Below are 19,201 nucleotides of genomic sequence, written 5' to 3' on the forward strand. Positions count from 1 at the left end.
AAAGAAGGCTGTTATTAGAGATTACTGAGCAAAGGATTGTTTTACGACCCAAATACTTCGTCTGCTGAAGCTCGACATGATGCAAACAAACCACTAGGAATATCAGAGTCAGGGACAGCTGCTTCAGTGTGTCATTGTGCAGGAAAGTGAGTTTTGTTGTTTACTTTTAGTTTACTGGGCAAACTAGTTTCTAATCTTGTGACTTGCTTAACAAGAGAATGGTTTGCATTTTGTCTTTCAGCTACACTGCAGTAAAGCCTTTAAACCGCCACAACTTTGACTAATAGAGCTACACAATTCTGCACAGGAAACTTGGCCAGGAGGAAGTTGTTTGGAAAAAGAGGAAATTGGTTGCTTACATTCCAGGCATAAAAAAGCCAATCTGCCATGTTATTATCCAGGTCATATGATTGCCTCTTATTGGGAGTTGTGAGGCTACAGCTGAGATGATGATGATGAGAGCTGATGAAGACCTACAGGGTTCCAGTGATTTCGTCTTTTTTAATAATTGTATAATAACTGGGTTGCTGTTTTGAATTGATTTTCTTAGAAATATTTTAACCAGAATTTGCAGCATTTCCTCACTGTTTTTGAAGTGATTGTTGGTGTAGTTATGAAATAAGGCAAAAAAAATTCTGGTGTGGATTTTCACAGTTGATGTGTATGGTAGCTTGTTTCTATGGGCTAACAAATAAAAGAGCTGGATGAAACCCTGCAAATTTCCTGTACTTGTAAGAAAAATGCCCAGTGGTCAATAAAACAAACTTTTCCTCTGGCTGAGGTAAATGTGTGTGTGATATGACCTTTGGGAAAATCATGTGCAAACACTGTGTGGCATTAGTCGAAATACAAACGGGAGATGAGATAACATTGTTCCTTCTTATAAGTGATATTTGAAGTGGGATAGCAAATTAAAAGATGGCAGAAAGGCTTCAGAAACATAAGGATGAGAAAATGCAATAACAGTATTTTCTTTCGTCAGTCCCTCAGTTGTCTTTGGTTTAAAAATCTGTGATATATATATTAACTGATGTTTTCTCATATAAAACCTTCCTTTTTGGAGGAGGAGTATATGATGTACTGAAATACATTTTTTTCATTCCAGCAAACAGCATTTCATGTTCAGTGGCAGAAAAAGTACACTTTTTAACCTTGAACTGCTTTACCGACCTGCAAAAGCCCAGAATCAGCTCTGAAATGCAGCTCAACAGACAAGCCTTCATAATGTCTGTGCACCATCTCGGGATATTGTTGTCCTGTGCTTTGATATAAAAGTGCCTTGTGAGGTCTTTCATCCTTTCATTACATTTTCTCTGTTTTATTTGGTGAAATCTGCAGACAAACAGTCATGAAGACTTTTGCTGCTGTTTAACAAAGTGTTGTCCTCTCTCAGCAGAAGGAGGGAAATATGAAGGCTGATTTGGAGGCTGCTCTGCCTGCTGGACAGGACGGTTCTGCGATCCAGTGCCAAGATGTTTGCCGGTCATACGGTAAACTGAAGGTCCTCAAGAACCTCAACCTGACTGTACCGCAGGGACACATGTGAGTGGACAGCACTGACTCGAACCAAATCAGGGATGTGATTTCAGACTGTTTCCATAGATTGATTAGACATTTATCCGTTTATATATTTGTCAAAACTAAACTCAACCTCACAGGAAAACTTTTTAATCAGTTTGGTCAATTAAGACCAATAACTTATCACAGTGGGGATCTCACAAGGAAAAACAGTAATGAGACATTATCGACATAAAAGAGACAAAACTAGATTTGCAGAAGCCAAGAGAGAGAGAAAGCAGAAGTACTGAATAATTCTAACACTAACCACTCCCACCTTTTCTCAGATATACTGAAAGTTGTAATTTACATCTCCACCTTCTCCCTTATAGCACAAAACAGGTGCAACTAATAGACTAATTCCTGTTTTCCCAGTCAGCAGGCGTGTTCTGGAAACAGATGTCAAAATGCCATAATATAATAAAAAGACTGTTTCAGACAAGACAAGGACAAGGTTTCTTTCTTAAACTCTGCTATTTTGACAGATTTCGGCCCAACAATCACACATTAAAGAATTAATTATTTCACAGAACACAGAATAACTCTTTAATTCTTTGAACACTTATCAGACTAATGATAAATTAAAGTTTTCTTTCAGCTCCAGCTGTAAAATGTAAACAACCAAATGATAAGAGATATTAGAGTTATTTCTGCTTCTTGAGTGAGATATTCAGGGAAAAGTAGAAAATAACCTGTTCTCATGGTATGTAAAACTTGCGGGTTGTTTTCTTTTGTTTGACAGTCATTTACAAATGACTCCCTGTAGGTGTTACGCTGCCTGCAGGTGCTGTTTCCTTTATCTAACATAGTCATCTGGTTATCTTTAGGTGCTTACACAGACAGTATCTACTTCCCTTTCTAAATATACTGATGAGGAACTCTTTAAGGAACTCCTTCACTGCATGTGAACAGAAACTAAAGTTTGTTTAACTACTTTTGTTTGAGTTCACATCTGTAAAGACTGAATGTACTTGTTAGAGCTGTGACAGCATGTTTATCACATAAAACAATGCAGTGGATAAAGCTGTACACAATTCACTCTGGAAAATGATGAGAAACATGAAAAATCTACTTTATTAGATGTAAGCTTGTCTTATTTTATCTGAAATGCTCCGTTTCTTGTGTTGCAGTTACGGCCTTTTGGGTCCCAGTGGATGTGGGAAGACCACGCTTCTGAAATGCATCGTGGGAACTCTGAAAATCTCGCGGGGTCGCATCACCGTGTTGGGGAAGCCACCAGCATTCCCTGGTCATGACGTGCCAGGGAAGAAGGTCGGGTACATGCCGCAGGTAAACAACACTTCTTAAAATGTATCTTTCAGATTTTGATTCTGCTTGATCCGGCTGCATGTTGCATGCATGCATGGATACGACAGAGCGAGCTGGCTGTCTACTCGCCGTATCTGAATAAAAATGACTTGCCCTTAACTTAATGTTGATGAAGTCCGTGCAAGCTTCTATTCCTGCAATGCAAATGTTTTCAGCAGTGTTGTGCACATTCACACTTCTCAGGAGCGAGTGCAAAGTTCAGTGCACACTGATTTAAATGAATATAGTTCATGTCCATCATTAAAATTTTGAATAAAGTTCACACTCCCAGTATATGAACCAATTAACATTCTTTTCTTTTGTTTGGTTTAATGCTCACGATGCAACTCCATGTGTTTCAAATTCATGCAGCAGTTGCAAAATTGTGCATTTAGTTCACTGTTCACCAAAAATATGAGCATGTCATCAGAAACCACAAGATGTTACCTTGCAGATGAAGCGTCATACCTGCATTTTTCCCTACAGTTCTCCAGTTATAAGCTCTGGCTCATTCTTTTTTTCTTGTCTCTGGTAGTTTTTAAGAGAACAAAATATTTGAAAAAGCCACAAATTCATGCAAATTCAAGATTGCATGAATTTGTGGCATTCCTTAACATCATGAGGTCATTTTTTTTTGTAGATAGACTTTCTGTTGTTGTTACTCTCAGCCAGAAAGCTTTCTCTCTCTCTCTCTGGAGAGTCACTAAGGTCTTAAATAGGCTTAATTTCTGCTTTTTTAAAACCTGCAGATTCCAAGTCCAATTCTTGGCAGCTTTATGTCAAATTACTCCGTCACTCAGCTCCTCATGTAAGTGCCCTACTCAGGGGCTTCTTTAATTTAGCTTCAGCTGCAGCTGGTGACCTGTACCTGAGTGTGTCCCATTACTGTCAGACTGGATACCTGATGAGGTCGATAACTCACACGGCATGTGTCCCTCCAAGTGTGTGTGGCTCTTAGCATCACATTCAGCCCTGATAAGGAAGTGATCTGTGACCCACAGAGGAGGAAATGTGACACCTTGCCTGTTCCCAAGGGTGGAACTGCTGTGCTGCTGTCGTGAACTTATCGTCTGATGTTACTGTAAAGGGAAATTGATGGATATGTTTGGAGTCACAGAGGCAACCAAAATATAATATATCCTATTGTTGTTACAGAAAAATGTGTATTTAAGCTTTTAATCCTGCAGGATTATTACAACAAATCAGCGCAGTAATCCTTTCAGTGATGGAAGTGCTAAGAAAAGTCAAAAGTGGTATATTTGCAAAATTTAGTCTGTGCAGCAGGTTAAACCAAGAATTAAGTGATACATTTTTAGAACATTTAGTTTTGTTTAATCAGTAAAAGAACAATGGGAAAGATCTCATAAGACCAAGGCTTGATGTAGGTTTAAATACTTTTTTCGTCCTGATTGAAATGTGTCTGTAGCATGTATCGGAGTATCGGAAAATGAATACTTGCTCAGATTTTTACTCTCCTTAAGGGATTATGTAATCAATAAAGTTTTACCAATTGGAGTATTTTATTAAGGTAAAGTTCTTGTATTTCTTTAACTTTTTTTACTTTTTCACACGTAATAAATGAGTTAGAATATTAAAAGTCAGAAGAACAAATAGAATTACCTGTAAACATTTAGCCAACTGTTAATATTCAAATCATCATAACAACATAAATATAAATGTCCTTAAAGGAATCAGAAGAAGTATACACTTATGACCCTACACCTTCTCCATAACATTTAAATCAATATTTATCAAAAATACAATTTACAAACCAATAATCCCTACAGTGCCAATCAGATATTATTTTTTTGTGCCGCTGCTTGTGTTTACTTTTAACATTTGATAGGGTTGGCTTCTTTTCTTGGATTACTCTGAGCAACACATGTTGAGATTTGCCCAAATTTTTTATCTTAATCTGACTTTGTATTGCACAGGAGCTGGCGCTGTACAGCGAGTTCACCATCGGTGACACCCTGACCTTCTTCGGCCGAATCCACGGCCTGACATCAAAGGAAACACAGGCACGCATGAATTTCCTCATAGACTTCTTGGATCTACCTCAGAAGAGCAGCCTGGTCCGAAATCTCAGGTAAGAAAACCTGTCCTTTAAATGATGCACTGTTGTCCCTTTATTGTGAAAAAAAATAACTGCACACTAATAAAGATTTAGTCTTTTTATGCAGTTATTTGCAGCAGGTCATTTTAAACTTTTAGCTAAATGATCACAGGCTACATGATTTATGTAGATGTTAGATTCAGGGTGTGTTTATGTGTGATGAACTGAAGCCAAATGCTGTATATCCTCAGATACAGACAGTTTATGAGGTGAAGTCAACAGATACCTGTGGACTTTGAACCCTGAATTATCCAAATTTAAGTGCACACTCAGACAAACATAATCCCTGGCTCCTCCACAGGTTGTTAAAAACCCTCTGACTATAAAACATTAGGACTTTGTCTGATGAGGAAACAAGAGAGCAACACATTTATCATTCGCTTTGCTAAATATTCTCACCATACAATTACTGTTGACTGACGCCAAGAAGCTCAATCAAAGTATTAAGTGAGTTAGTGTGTGCTGTTATAAAGTGATGCTTGTTTTTTTAAGTCTGTAGCTGAATGTTTGTCTTTAAAATAACACAAAGGAAGCTGGGTCGCAAATACAGAAGTAACATTTTACCCCAACAAAAGAAGAGAAGTGACCTATTCACAGGTGTTTGTCAAACTTTTTATTAAGGAGAACTGCCAAAATGACACAAAAAGTGGCCCAAATTTTCACAAGCCACCCAAAATCATTTTTACCCTCCAATTCTAATAAAAAAAGCAGAAAACCAGAACATTAGTTTGCAAGTAACAAGTAAGTCTCGGCACTCGAGTCCCATGGCCTAAACTTTGAGTTTTGAGTCTTAAACAAGTCATAATGCACTATTTACCAAATTCAATGTGATTCTAGCAACAGAGTAGTTATATATAACATTTACAGAAAATCCAAGATGCTTTTTAAAATTTGCATTATAGTTCATAGGTCTCTGCTGCAACAAAGTGCAAATAAAAAGCATTAAGTTTATTACGATACATGGCACACTTTTTAAAAAACATACTTTTTAATGTTTGGACTCTGGAGGAGAAATTATTTTCAGGTCTTGTGAAGTGTCTAGCAACACTGTATTCATGTTTTTTTTAGCCATCAAGTAAAAGGTCTACAGAGTCCTTAAAAGTTTCATTTTAGAGACAATAATGTATGTGTCATGCAGTTCTTATGCTTTAAATAAGTATCTTTGTGCCCTAAAGTCTCAAAAAGTTTTTAAACTTTATATATATATATATACGTATATATCTTCTTTTTTTTTTTTTTACCAAAGTAAAGCACTTCTTGTTTGCAGCTCATGTTTATTGTCATGCTAAATGCACGTTCTTATCTGCAGAGCCTTGTTTTCCTGTAACTGCCGGCCTTTTTTCTCAAGCCATAAAAGGAAACAATCAAGCGATACAAATTAAAAATAGAGTATTTGGCATTTCACCAAAATATTTCTGTTGGATCTCTTCTCTGAAGTTATTTTTGGAAATAAGACTTTATGTGAAACCAGACTGCTGTAAGATGAGAGAGAAAATGTTCTCGCAATCTCTCAAAGCAGTAGATTACTTTATGGCGCTTTTTATTTTCTGCAGTTATTGTAGGAGGAATATTCAGCGTCTCATGTTACAGCTCTTGATTCACATCCCTGATTCGTTACAAAGACCCTTCTGTTCCCAAAGAGGCCCCTCGGACCTGCTTTCATTAGCAGTTCATGTAATATTTATGTCATCTGTAGTGTAACACACTGTCATGTTACTGAGCTGAAACTTTGTGCTCAAGAGGATTCACTGTGAAAATAATTTGTGTTATTAGGGGTGAGACAGAAACATTTTACCTATAAATATCACTGTGAAATGTTCCCAGTTGATTACTTACATTAAGACATTTTTGTATAAAAAATGTCCAGATATTTAGTGTTTAAATATGCAAATCACATCTCATTACATATGTGCTAATTTGTATTCATTTACAGGTGACATTTTGGAGTCAAATGATGTCCCACAATGTATCTGAACATATATCTTTTTTTTTATTTAAAAAAGGACAAACCCTGTGGATTTTAATGAACTATATACATTTTTAGCTTCTGTGCTTTGGTTAGTTTTTATTCCTGCTGTTATTATAGTGGAAGTAATGCAAAAGTAAAGTAACACATTAATCTATAATATATATATATATATATATATATATATATATATATAAAGTAACTTTAGTAAGTAACTTACTACCTAAACTAAACTAACTACTGACACTGTTGCAAAGATAGTATTGCATAGTATTTCTGAAATAATATATTTAAATATGAAAATGAGTCATTAGGAAAAACATCATCAAGTAGACATATTAAAGAAAATGAACATGTATATTTATATTTTTTATGTTTTTCACTAATCAGAAAGTCAAAATTAATGTTTGTTTGCATTAGCTCGCCTTTAAAATCTATTGTTTAAAGATCATTAAACAAGCCTTGTTTCACTTGTCGCCTTACATGACACACATATGTCGAAACTGTTCACTATGCATAACATGAAAGTCATTCCTGGTATGAATAACCACACCGTGTGTCATGTTAAGCCATCAGTTTGTTCAGAAGCCCCTTCCTCCCAGCACAATTTGTGTTGCCAGTCTGGTTCTTCCTGCAGGTTTTGTCTCTGCTACTTTTCCTTCAGGAGCGAGTGGCATGCACGGAGTGGAAAGAATTCACCTTTGTTGCCATCTAACTCTTTGTTTTGTTTTCTCACTTCTTGTTTTCTGTGTAACAGTGGCGGTCAGAGGCGCAGGGTGTCTCTCGGAGCGGCTCTGCTTCAGAATCCAGAGCTGCTCATCCTGGACGAGCCGACAGTCGGAGTGGACCCAGTGCTCAGATCCAAGTATGTAACACTCACAGATTTTATCCCCACAGTTTTCCAAAACATGAGAAACTAAAAGGAGACATGTACATTTCTGGAAACCACAAATACTATGATATGCAGAAGCTTTCGTGAGACGCATCAGACTTTTAATTCATTCCAGTGTAAAAACCATCAGAATTTAATTGTCAAGTAAATGCCCTAGAAGTCGAATTATTTAGTACATTGATTGTTAAACTCAACAGCAAGTTACTAAACAAACATACTTATTTTAACCCAAACCATGATCTTTTAGAAAACCAAAGTAGTTTTTATTTGAATTTAATTTCACAGTGTTAACCATGTGTTTAACACTGTGACCCAGTACTGATGCCAACAGGTCGGTCTTAAAAAAGCATTGCTTTGTGATGAAGAATAGGGAATAAAGAAGGGTTGCAGGGTGCAGAAACTTAAAATGCCAACAATTTAATCTTGCAACTGGGCTGCTGGAAAAGGCAAAAAAAAGACAATATACAGCTGTTTCCCCTGCAGCTCTGACCTTTTGATACAGTCACCTACAAGAGTGATCATCTGATCATGACTGTGATCCTGATGATGTTATAACAGCGAGTTATTTTTTCTTGCAAACTTGTGGCCTGTAAAGCCCTTTAAGATAACAGACTGACATTCTGACTGTGACATTTAAACTCTTCATCAAAATCATCAAAATCACCATTTGCATACATGCAACTAGGTCCAGGCCAGTGGTGCATTCACACACTCCTCGGACTGATTCCTGAGTTGGAAAGTCGTCCTTCTTCATGTTCTTGTGAGGTGGAAACAACATGGAGGTTAGAGAGATGATGTGTTGTATTTTATCAACCAAAGCCTTTTAACAACACGTTGATAGCTGTTTCTAGTATTTGCGAAGAGCAAATGATCAGGTGAGCCATGAAATGTGAGTCACACTTTCAGAGTTAGCGTTCCAACTTGAAGGCAGCATGCATTTGAATTTTCACAGCCGGCAACTCATTTTTCCAATTAATCCACACTCCAGCACAAACACATTTTCTTGCAGCATTTAATACACATCTCCACCAAGTTTTGTGGATATACTGTAAAGATGAATACAAGTCTGATGCCTGTTTCAAACTTGGAAACTTGGTGGACAACTGGGAAATAATTTGTATGGGCAAATTCTGCACACAAATGCATGCATATGTTCTTGAAACCTTTTTTAAGCATGCTGCTGTCCCTCAGAGTGCAGCTCCAGTCTGATTGTGTAATAGCACCACAAAGCCTCGTCTGATCAGACGGCTGGCATGGAAACTGCTCCTGGCGAAGCTGTGAGATTTTAGGAAAACTCTCATTAGCATGCTGCCCCGGTGTTACGTAATGTGTTTGATTTCTTGGGTCTCCTTTCGAGGATCTGGCAGCATCTGGTGGAGATCGTGAAGACGGGGAAAGTCTCGGTCATCATCACCACGCACTACATCGAGGAGGCCCGGCAAGCCAACGTGGTGAGATGGTTCATACATGCATGAACACAAACACACAAGGACAAATTAAGCGTGAACATGCAAGAATCAGGCTGTAAAATCAATAGAACAAAGCACCGTCTCTGGTCCTCATGTTTCCTAGACAAACAATGTCTGCACTGTGTAAACTTGTTAGAAGAAATGTATTGTTTATTAGTTTTGACAGGAGGGACAAGAGCTCACAGTATATGAGAGAAAATGAGGGAAAAACTTCCTATAGAGTTTGTATAGAAGCTCCCTTGTCTCTGTATTTGGCATTTTACCAACAAAACAAAAAGTTTGCTTGCAGTTACTAGTTGATTTTGGTTTATCATTTGGTCTTTCAAGCCATGAACCAGTTAAAGAAGTAAAGAAACAAGACCAGTAAAGAACAAGCCGGGTGATATTTTATAGCTTTCTTAGCGTCAACATATCCTCCAAAAAACAAGAACAAACAATTAATAAATCCAACAAAGAAATCTGTGTATTTAAAGCCTCACGTGTCTTATTCCCCTGTGCCAAATAGTGCTGTTATTGTACAGAAACTATTTAAAATAGCTTTGTTGTTGTTGTCAGTCAATGTAAATACTCACTAGAGCACCAAATGTATATTAATCCGCCAATGAAAGTAATTACTAACAAATGCACGATTTGCTCCTGTTTGAGAAAAGTTTGCTAAAATCTACAGTGCCCACATGTTGAAGGGAATGATCCAGCTCTTCAATAAAACATAATAATAATTTTATTTTAACACTTTTCAAAATCCATATACGCAAGTGCTTCACAAGCAGCAAAATAAAAGGAGATAAGTCACAAATCATCAGGTTTTCCAACAAATCAGATACATACAGTTTGGTGTATAAAAGCCAATACAGTGTAGGAATAAAATGAAATAAAAACCTGATTTATAGGAATTACAAGACAGCTAAAATTAGGCAAAAAGTATCGTATAATCAGCAAAGGCTTTCCAATAAAAAAAGTTTTAAGAAGGGACTTAAAGGACATAACAGCCGTCTTGATTTCCTCGGGCAGCTCGTTACAAATCCTCAAGCCCCTGACTGCAAACTCTCACCTTTCACCTTCGGCTGAGCCACAAGAACTCTCTGCCAGGATCTCAAAGTACGTGGCGGTGTGTACGGTACCAAGAGCTCAGCAAAATAGCAGGGAGAGAGGCCGTAAAGAGATTTAAAAATTATGATTTAAATCTTAAGATATATTCTTAAGAGGCTGAAACATGAAGATTTGTGGCCACGAGTCTTGGTTTAAAGATAAACACAGGCGGAGCAGGAAAGTTTGTTTTGGGCAGCCTCGTCTAGTCTCTCTAAAATAGATTCTTATAGTTTGTTTACACAGATAAGTAACTGTTAGACCATATCAGAAACAGAAAAACTGAATTGCAAGATGTTTATAATCTACAATGATTTTTATCGTCTAATCATGATGAGATAGATTAAATCTCCGGTCTGGACTTTGGACTTTTGCAGCAGCTGATTGAAATCTGAGCACAAAATTTTGCATAGTCTGAGTTGCACCCAGCGAACATACAAATACAGACGTGTCAAGAAACAGAGAGAAGGAAGAAGTAATGCAGACTCAGATAAAGAAATACAGTCATGAGGGAGTCTGCTTTTTCTGATTTATTTTCTGCACATTCAGCAGGATTTTAGTCGTTTTGAATGGTGACATACGAGAACAACAAGGCCTCACACAGTGTACAGGACATTAACACTATAAACCCACATTTTTACAGTTCATTTAACACCCCGTCACATTTGCTGCTGGTCAGACTAATGCTTGGCTCAGCATTAATCAAATCGCTCCATGAGTTTAGTCATTGTTTCAGCGTTAATCTTCTTTACATGTAAAGTCCACCGCTTCACATAGTGAACACACACAAGTCACATTTGTTTTCTTTGTGTATAAGAGTGTAGTTTGTAGGCTTTCCCCAGCTGTAATCACTTCCCAGAGGAAAATGTTACAGCAAATAAGCATTTCCCCTAGTGTCAAACTCTAGCTTTAAGTGTATTTTACATGCATTTGTAATGAATTTAAGGAAGCATGCAAAGGGAGACAGGTTTAACAAAAACCTTATGTGAGAAATGCAGGAGCTTAAATTTCACTTCTCTTATGTAGTGTAGAGATCCTTCACCACATTGTGATCGACAAATGTTTCAAATGTCTACTTGTTCCAATCCAAAAAGCTGAAATATTGTATTTGGTGTTTAGCTTTAGGTTTTAAATACTGGCCTTCTAATAAATTGCTGATATCAGCTTTTGCAAACTAGCAAAGAGTATATAAAGACAATGAAAAAGGGTGCAAAAATAATTATTATTATAATTGGCAATTTTATAGTTAAAGCATGTGTGTGTGTGTGTGTCTGCTTTAGAGAACTGGGGCCTCTGTCATAAAGTCGTGTTTAATTTAGTTATTCTGAGTCATTTTCAGTTGATTTGGTTCCATAAAGCAAATTCAACATAGTGTTATGTTAACTTTAACTTCCTGGGAACCTATGTTGAATTTACTTTCTGGTACCAAATCAGCTGGAAATGCGTTGGAATAACCAATTTAAACCAGGATTATTGAGTAAACTTGCTTTATGGAACAGGCCTCAGAAAGAACTTCATCAGATGGTTTTTTGCATGATGTTCTGACAAAATATTTGCTGTTGGTGACTTCAGGTAAAAAAGATCAGTTCCTGTGTCCCTAAACATCCCACGGTGCCAGACCTCTGATTTTATTTCTGTTACACCTTGACAGAAGTATGTCAGGTGAAGCTGCATAGAGTAGAGCAATGCGAGAACGCTGCCAAGAAATTAGTTTTAGTACGTCAGGTCGACCTGCGAGGATTTTCTTTCATCAGTGTGTTCAATGAAAAGACTTTAATCACACAGCAGCTGGAAATTGGGTTCATGACGTCTCTGACATAAGAGTTTGATGGGAATGCTGGAGACTTTCAAACACACAGGATGGAAAAAAATAAATGTATCACAGCAAAAACAAGTTAGTAGCTGTTTTGGGTAAATAGAATCAGCATAATTTTTTCAAATCAGGACATTCTAGATAGGAGAAATTTACAGAACATTAACTCATATTAGATAACGGAGGGTCAGAATATTTAATAAATAGATATTGTATAATAAAATAATAAAAAATAACATTTCCGGGAGCAGATTAGGCCTTTGTTGTTTATATTTTAGAATAATAAAAACGGTAGAATTAACATCAGCAGCCATAGACAAAAAGACTGAGAGAACAACAAATATAAAAAATCAAAAATGTTATTGTTCTTTTGCAAATAAGTGTGTTTTGTTATGTTTTTAAACTATTCAGGAACTTTGTGGAAATGTTGACTAGATGAGCCTATTTTTGTTGTTTTTTAGGGAGAAGACATGGATTAATTAGAATTATTAGTTTTGATTTACTTACAGGGATCATAATCTGTTATGATCTGAAAAGGAAGAAAACTTCTGTTATCTTTCCAGGTCGGTCTCATGAGGAACGGTCGTTTGCTGGCTGAAGGACCTCCAGAAGCCGTCATGAAGCAGCACAGTGCAACAGTGAGTCCTCGTTCAAACCCTCATGAGATGTACGGACGCCCAGAGGAGCTGGTAGTCAGGGCAGGGAGGTTATCAAAGGGAACACACATTTTATAAACTGCGGCACATCATTTGTTATCATATATTTGTAAAGCAGGATAAAATACATGGTGATAAAAAAAAAAGACCAATAATACAAAACAACAAAAGTAAAAAGAAGTACAGATGTATATATAACAAAAATATATATTTATACTTTATATTATTATTGCTGTTGTTGATAATAATAATCATAATAATAATAATAATATGAATAACAACATTATAGTAAAACAAAAATAAAAAATAAACATACTGTATATTGTTGTTAGTAATATATAAAAAATATAGTGAAATTATGCAAATAATTATTAAATTAAACAAATTGTGTAAATTATATATTAAATAATAAATAAAGATATATAATATAAATTAAGTTTATTATTATTTGAAACATATAATTAAACTAAATAAAAAATATGGATGTTGTGTATAATTAATATAATGATTAATAATCATAATATTCATAATAAAACATAATAATGCCAATAATTATATATTAAATAATAAATGCAATAACAAAATAAATTAAGTTTACTATTAAATTATTATTATTATTATTATTATTAAAATATGTATAAATAAATAAAATAATATGCATACTGTATATAATTAATACCATTATTAATATATCATAATAAAACATAATAATACCAGTAATAATAATATATTAAATAATAAATACAAAATAACAGTATAAATTAGGTTTGTTATTAATTTAAAAATATAAACAAACTAAATAAAACATGCATACTGTATATAAGTCATCTGGTCCCTGCAGACCCTGGAGCACGCCTTCCTGCAGCTCTGTGAGACATCAGACCAGGTCGGCTCCAAACGGGGGTCCAGTCCGCAGGGCGGGGTGCTGGAGAACAGCCAATCGTTTGAGAGCGGGCGGGATGAGAGTGAGCCAATTCTCGCAGTCGGACCAGGAGCTGGAGAGGAAATTCCCAAATATACAGGTACAAGTTTGCAACATGCAGCACAGGTCTTATTCCAGGTTTAATCTGATCCATGTTAAATATTTTGTTGAGTTGTGTCCAACAATGTTCAAACCCAGAGATATCTGGGTTTAACTCGTCTGTGAACATTGTTCTCATCAGCATTCGTGGTTGTTTAACAATGAAGACAACAGCTCCCATGATCCCAAGCTGCTGCACGACATCAACAGGGTCCTTTGTTTTGATTGAGAGACCCCTAGCAGCAGAAAGTATACAGTGCTTTTAAGTTATATAATATATATAAATTAAGCGACATCTGAAGAAATACAGATGCTGACATGCAGTTTTAAAATCAGCCTGTTTTTGCAGGTTGATAGATATATAACTTTTAAAAATAAAAAAAAGAAGTATAAATTGACCTTTAAGAATGTGTATTTATGCATGTTTATGTGTTCAGTGGACTGGAAGGTGCGAGCCAGACATGTTCTGCCCAAGTGGAGAAACATTACTGCACTGATGATCAAAACACTGGTGCGGATGAAGAGAATGCCGGGGTACGTTGAAGTATTTAATAGTAAAATACAGTAATTCTAGCAGAAGTGACACCTGTAACCTTCATGTTCATATCCCCTGCAGCTCGTTGTGTTTCCAGTTCTTGCTGCCCGTCATCCAGATCTCTCTGATCTGTTTATGTATCGGAGGAGATCCAAAGGAGATCCAGGTCGCTGTGGTGAACAACGAGACCTCCCCCACTGCCTACAGCCAATCACTGCTCTCCTTTCTGGACAACTCCAGTGTGCAACAGGTATTTATTAGGCGTAAACACACCCTCTGTTCTTATATTTATGTGTCAGAACCACAAAATGTGAGTTGTCTCTGTATTTTTTGCAGACACATTTACCATAAAACTGATTCAGATTTATTTTTGCATGACAGATTGTCAATTAATGCATCAATCAGACTGCACAGAACTCTGTTTGTTTGGAGCTCATCTTAAAAGTTTCACTCTATAAAGGAAGTAACAGCAAGTCCCTCAGTTGTGAGATATAATTCAAGCCCACGCACAGTTTCACTTCTGTTCACAGCAGAACACGAAACATGAAAGCTTTAATTTTCTAGGAAATCTGTAAAAAGGAAATGCTGTTTCTCTGCATAACCCACAGCATTTCAATAAACTGTATAAACCATGTAGGAGCGGCTCAATAACCAACATTAGAAGTGTTGGAAATGTGCAGCAAAATGTCTCTGGAGCAAGTCTGACCAGTCAGCATTTACTTGATATAAAAAGATTTTAAAAATATGGTGTATGATTTTATCAATTGTTCTTTATTAATCAACTTTGTACTTAACTTCATGTTCGATTAGATCATTTCATTTCCAGATTAATTGTTTCAGCAATTACAATTATACATTTGAAGTATTGACTCCGGCAGCAATAAACATTTCACATGCACTACACCATCTCAAATTCTTCATTAAAATCTTTAAAGCATCATTATAAGCTGCTTGAAGTCTCTGTAAGTCTATATAAAATTCTATTTTTCAACAGGTGCCCTTGTCCCATACTGAGGCCTTCAATGGGATCTATAACGGAGAGTACTGGGGCGTCATTGGCTTCGGCAAAAACTTCACCAGCTACCTGACAAAAAGGTGAGAGGAGAGGAACAGATTGGGTTTCATTGTCATTTTTTGGCTTGGTTTGTCTGTTTGTCAGCAGGATGACAGGAAAAAAAGACTGGTCTGATTTTTTAAAACTTGGTGGAAGGGTGTAGCATGGGCCAAGGAAGAACAAATTAAAGTTTAGAGTGGATTTTTGAGAGAGAAAAAACTATCAAATGTTTATTTTTGTTGTGCCCTTTGCTTTAACTTTGAACTTACAGTCTTATGCACTCACAGTGGTGCATTTTTTGGCAAAAAACAACAACAACTGTTCAGTATGTAAAGTAGAAACTTTATGTCACTTGTTGCTTCTGAGGAATAAAGTTCCCAATTTGGACGTCTAAATTTGAGCAACAGAAGTGTTCATAAAACAACTCAAACACTTTTCAAAGCAGCGATGTAAAGCGATATGAACACAGATTTTTGACACAGGGAAGAGCAAACTTTAAGTCTCTCTTTAAGGTGATAAATCATAAAAGTACAAGGAGCTGCATCTGCCTCTTTAGTCTGAGCTGTTTGTGACGTATCTCCACATGACTGACACGATTTGACCTGTGTCTCTGTTTCTCTGCTGTCTCCTCTGGTGACACTGAACTTAGCGCCTTATTTTTGTTTTTCTTTTACTTCCTCATTTGACTGTGTTTATCTAGTCACATGTCACAGCTTGGACTGAAGCCATGCAGCCTGCAACACAATGCTGATTACAGACGGCTGTTTATGTTTTTGCTTTCAGTAGTGACACTTTAACAGAAAGTGCATTACAACTGCAGAGAAACATGATACACACACACACACACACACACACACACACACACACACACACACACACACACACACACACACACACATCACTCAGATGGCTCTTTCTTGATATAAGACGTGAAGGATTTTAGGCCCCACTCTCTTTTAAAGCTGCCTGTAACACTTTTTCTGTTATGTGCAGTATGTTGTTCTTCTCTGTCTGACTGACTCTGACATACATTAATCAAAGCTCACAAACTGTCACGTAGGCAGCACCATCGTCATCATGTGAGGATGAGTCAGTCCTGTGGAGTAAAGGGCACCAGAGGCTAGACAGTCTGGTCCTTCCTGTCCCTAACTCACCTGGGCAAATCACAGCTTAGCAGCGACCAATCAAGCTTGCTCCTACTGAATCATGTGCCGTTCATGTGACAGAGCTGCCTGAAGAAAACAAAACGTGTCTGCTGCTCCAGTGACAGTAATATGCTCATTATGCATGAACCAAATGTGGTTTTATAAGTCTACATCTGTTAGTTCTTCCAAGATGAGTTTTATTGTGTTCGAACAACACATTAATTCCCAAAACTGACATGTAATCACGGTTAATGCTCATAAATAACTTTTTCTAACTTATCAAGGTCTTTCTACATGGACAGCAACTTATTATTATTGTATTGTATCATTAAAACGCTTGTTACCATTAAACAAATATTTCCTTTCATCTTCAATGTTTCTATGTGATATAAATTCTATGTCAACTCTGCAACTCATGTACCAAACTTTTGGCAGACAAGTTAAGCGAGCATTCCAAGGAAGGAAAACATTTTTCACATTATTCTGAAACCACATGAATGCAGCATTATGCAACCCTTTCTCTAAGTAACTAACTAACTAACTAAGTTCATTTACTCAAGTATTGTACTTAATTAGGGGTTTTCTTATCAATATAAAGCTTATTTGCAGCACCAAAGCCATTTTGGGCACCACATAAGAAAAATGAATATAAAATCTATATAGAGAGCATCAAAATTAAATAAATAACTTTTCCCAGATCTAGTTATTTGATTTTCAGAAAATCTGCATCTTCAGCATCATATCCTTCTTATTTTTACTTGTACGGCAATTTTTGCATTCCAGCTGTAATCATTGTTGCTGAATGTCAAGTAGTTTCTGAGATAATGTCCCTGATTTTATTTTCACAGGATGATCCAGCGGCAGGTTTCTAGAGAGATAGTTGATGGAGGATCAGTACACGTCTGGCTGGACCTGACAAGTAAGATGCAAACCGCTCTGTAAACTCCTTTGTGCAGTTTTATAACTGAAGTGTCCTTTGTTAAATTTCTTGCCAGAAAACTATATTGTAATATTGGCATATTTGAGAAATAAATAATGTATTTTTTTGGAATAAAATGATTAACATCTGCTTTATATTTTATTAATTTGTGTTGTGTGGGTAATAAAATAGCCAAAAAATATCATAAAAATATAAAGAATCCCAGTGGAAATGTATTCATTATCACTTTCATTTGCTGTTAATTCTGAGAAACTGTGAAGCTGTTATTTTCTGCTGTTTATGTTTTCTTTAGATCGACAAATTGCCTTTATGCTGCAGAAGAAACTACACGAGGCCTTTCAGGTATAAATAAACATGTTTTATTCTTTATGTTGTCAACTGGAGCAAATCTTCAGCTGTTGTCATTCATCAAGCAGAGATTCAATCAGAAATCATTCAACACATCCAGGAAATACCAAGATGTCTCGCGTTCCTGTGTAAACTGACACACATGCTTCAGTTCAAGTTCAACTGTTTAGTCGACTATTGACACTCACACATCACCAAGCCCAGTATGCCGAGCAACATATTTTAAAGCTTTTTATTAACACTGGTTCGCTGCTTTATTTACAATATGTCTTATCTGTTTATTATTACTATTATTTATTGCTGTAGGTGTAGTTGTTGTTGTTATTGTTGTTGGGTATTTTATTACACTTTATTTTTGTATTCCCTTCCCTCCTTTTCTTATTTCATTTATCTATTATAATAATAATAATTATTATTATTATTATTATTGTTGTTGTTGTTGTTGTTGTTATCATTTTGGAAATGATTGTTGTAATTATTATCATTAATATTATTTTGAAATTATATTTATTTTTATCATTATCCCATGTTTTACAAGGATTGTTAACACCGTTGATCTGTTCTCTCTGCAGGCTTTTGTGAATAATAAATTGGGCAGTATGTCGTTCATGGTGGCACTGCCAATAAAGGTAAAAAAAAAGAAAGTATATATACATATAAATGAGCCTAAAACCTGTTTTTTTGCATTGACAATTTAAGGGGTTCCAAACTAATTATATAAATGCAATGCAGGAATAAATAATGTATTATAAAGTCACTTTTAATCCTTTTGTTTGCAGTTTGAAGAGCCGATTTACGGCAGCCTAGACACAGACTTCACCACGTTTGTGACACCTGGAGCTGTGCTCAGGTCAGTTTGACACTTCACTCTCTTTTTGTTCATTCTTGTATTGTGTTATAAAATGTATATTAAAGTAGATGCTGGAAATGTTGATCTCTTCCTCCTCTTCCTCTCTGCTCCTCCAGTATCACCTTCTACCTGGCCGTGGGTCTGACCGCTCTCTCCTTTGTTGTGGAGAGGAAGGAGGGGCTTCTGGACCGGTGCTGGGTCGCAGGTGAGATGACAGATTTCACACAAAAGCTGTGTCTCATGTCCACTGTAAATAAAAATTGTTTCCCTGCAGATGGGGCGGCTGTGGCTCAGGTGGTAGAGTGGTTGCCTACTGATCGGAAGGTTGGTGGTTCGATCCCTGACCATGGCAGCCTACATGTTGAAGTATCCTTGGGCAAGATACTGAACCCCAAATTGCTCACAATGCTGCCTTCATCGGTGTGTGAATGAATTCCCAATGGTG

At 36.4% G+C, this 19,201-nt stretch overlaps 1 protein-coding gene across 2 annotated transcripts in view; it reads left to right on the forward strand.

Annotated features, from left to right (window-relative positions):
• Positions 1-19,201, forward strand: part of abch1 (ATP-binding cassette, sub-family H, member 1) — a 34,140-nt gene that overhangs the window by 1,500 nt on the left and 13,439 nt on the right. Inside the window, exons 2-16 of one of the 2 annotated variants that reach the window (XM_059359779.1) lie at positions 1,394-1,542; positions 2,688-2,847; positions 4,800-4,954; positions 7,705-7,812; positions 9,197-9,290; positions 12,771-12,845; positions 13,705-13,885; positions 14,322-14,418; positions 14,501-14,669; positions 15,414-15,514; positions 17,467-17,537; positions 17,851-17,900; positions 18,479-18,535; positions 18,686-18,756; positions 18,873-18,961. In XM_059359779.1, coding sequence (XP_059215762.1) covers positions 1,409-1,542; positions 2,688-2,847; positions 4,800-4,954; positions 7,705-7,812; positions 9,197-9,290; positions 12,771-12,845; positions 13,705-13,885; positions 14,322-14,418; positions 14,501-14,669; positions 15,414-15,514; positions 17,467-17,537; positions 17,851-17,900; positions 18,479-18,535; positions 18,686-18,756; positions 18,873-18,961 — 1,612 coding nt within the window. In that variant the 5' untranslated portion in view covers positions 1,394-1,408. The remainder of the gene's footprint in view (positions 1-1,393; positions 1,543-2,687; positions 2,848-4,799; positions 4,955-7,704; positions 7,813-9,196; positions 9,291-12,770; positions 12,846-13,704; positions 13,886-14,321; positions 14,419-14,500; positions 14,670-15,413; positions 15,515-17,466; positions 17,538-17,850; positions 17,901-18,478; positions 18,536-18,685; positions 18,757-18,872; positions 18,962-19,201) is intronic. The other variant, XM_059359780.1, reaches the window with a different exon arrangement.

This window comes from Centropristis striata, chromosome 20 (assembly GCF_030273125.1).
Source record: "Centropristis striata isolate RG_2023a ecotype Rhode Island chromosome 20, C.striata_1.0, whole genome shotgun sequence".
Classification (NCBI taxonomy): domain Eukaryota; kingdom Metazoa; phylum Chordata; class Actinopteri; order Perciformes; family Serranidae; genus Centropristis; species Centropristis striata.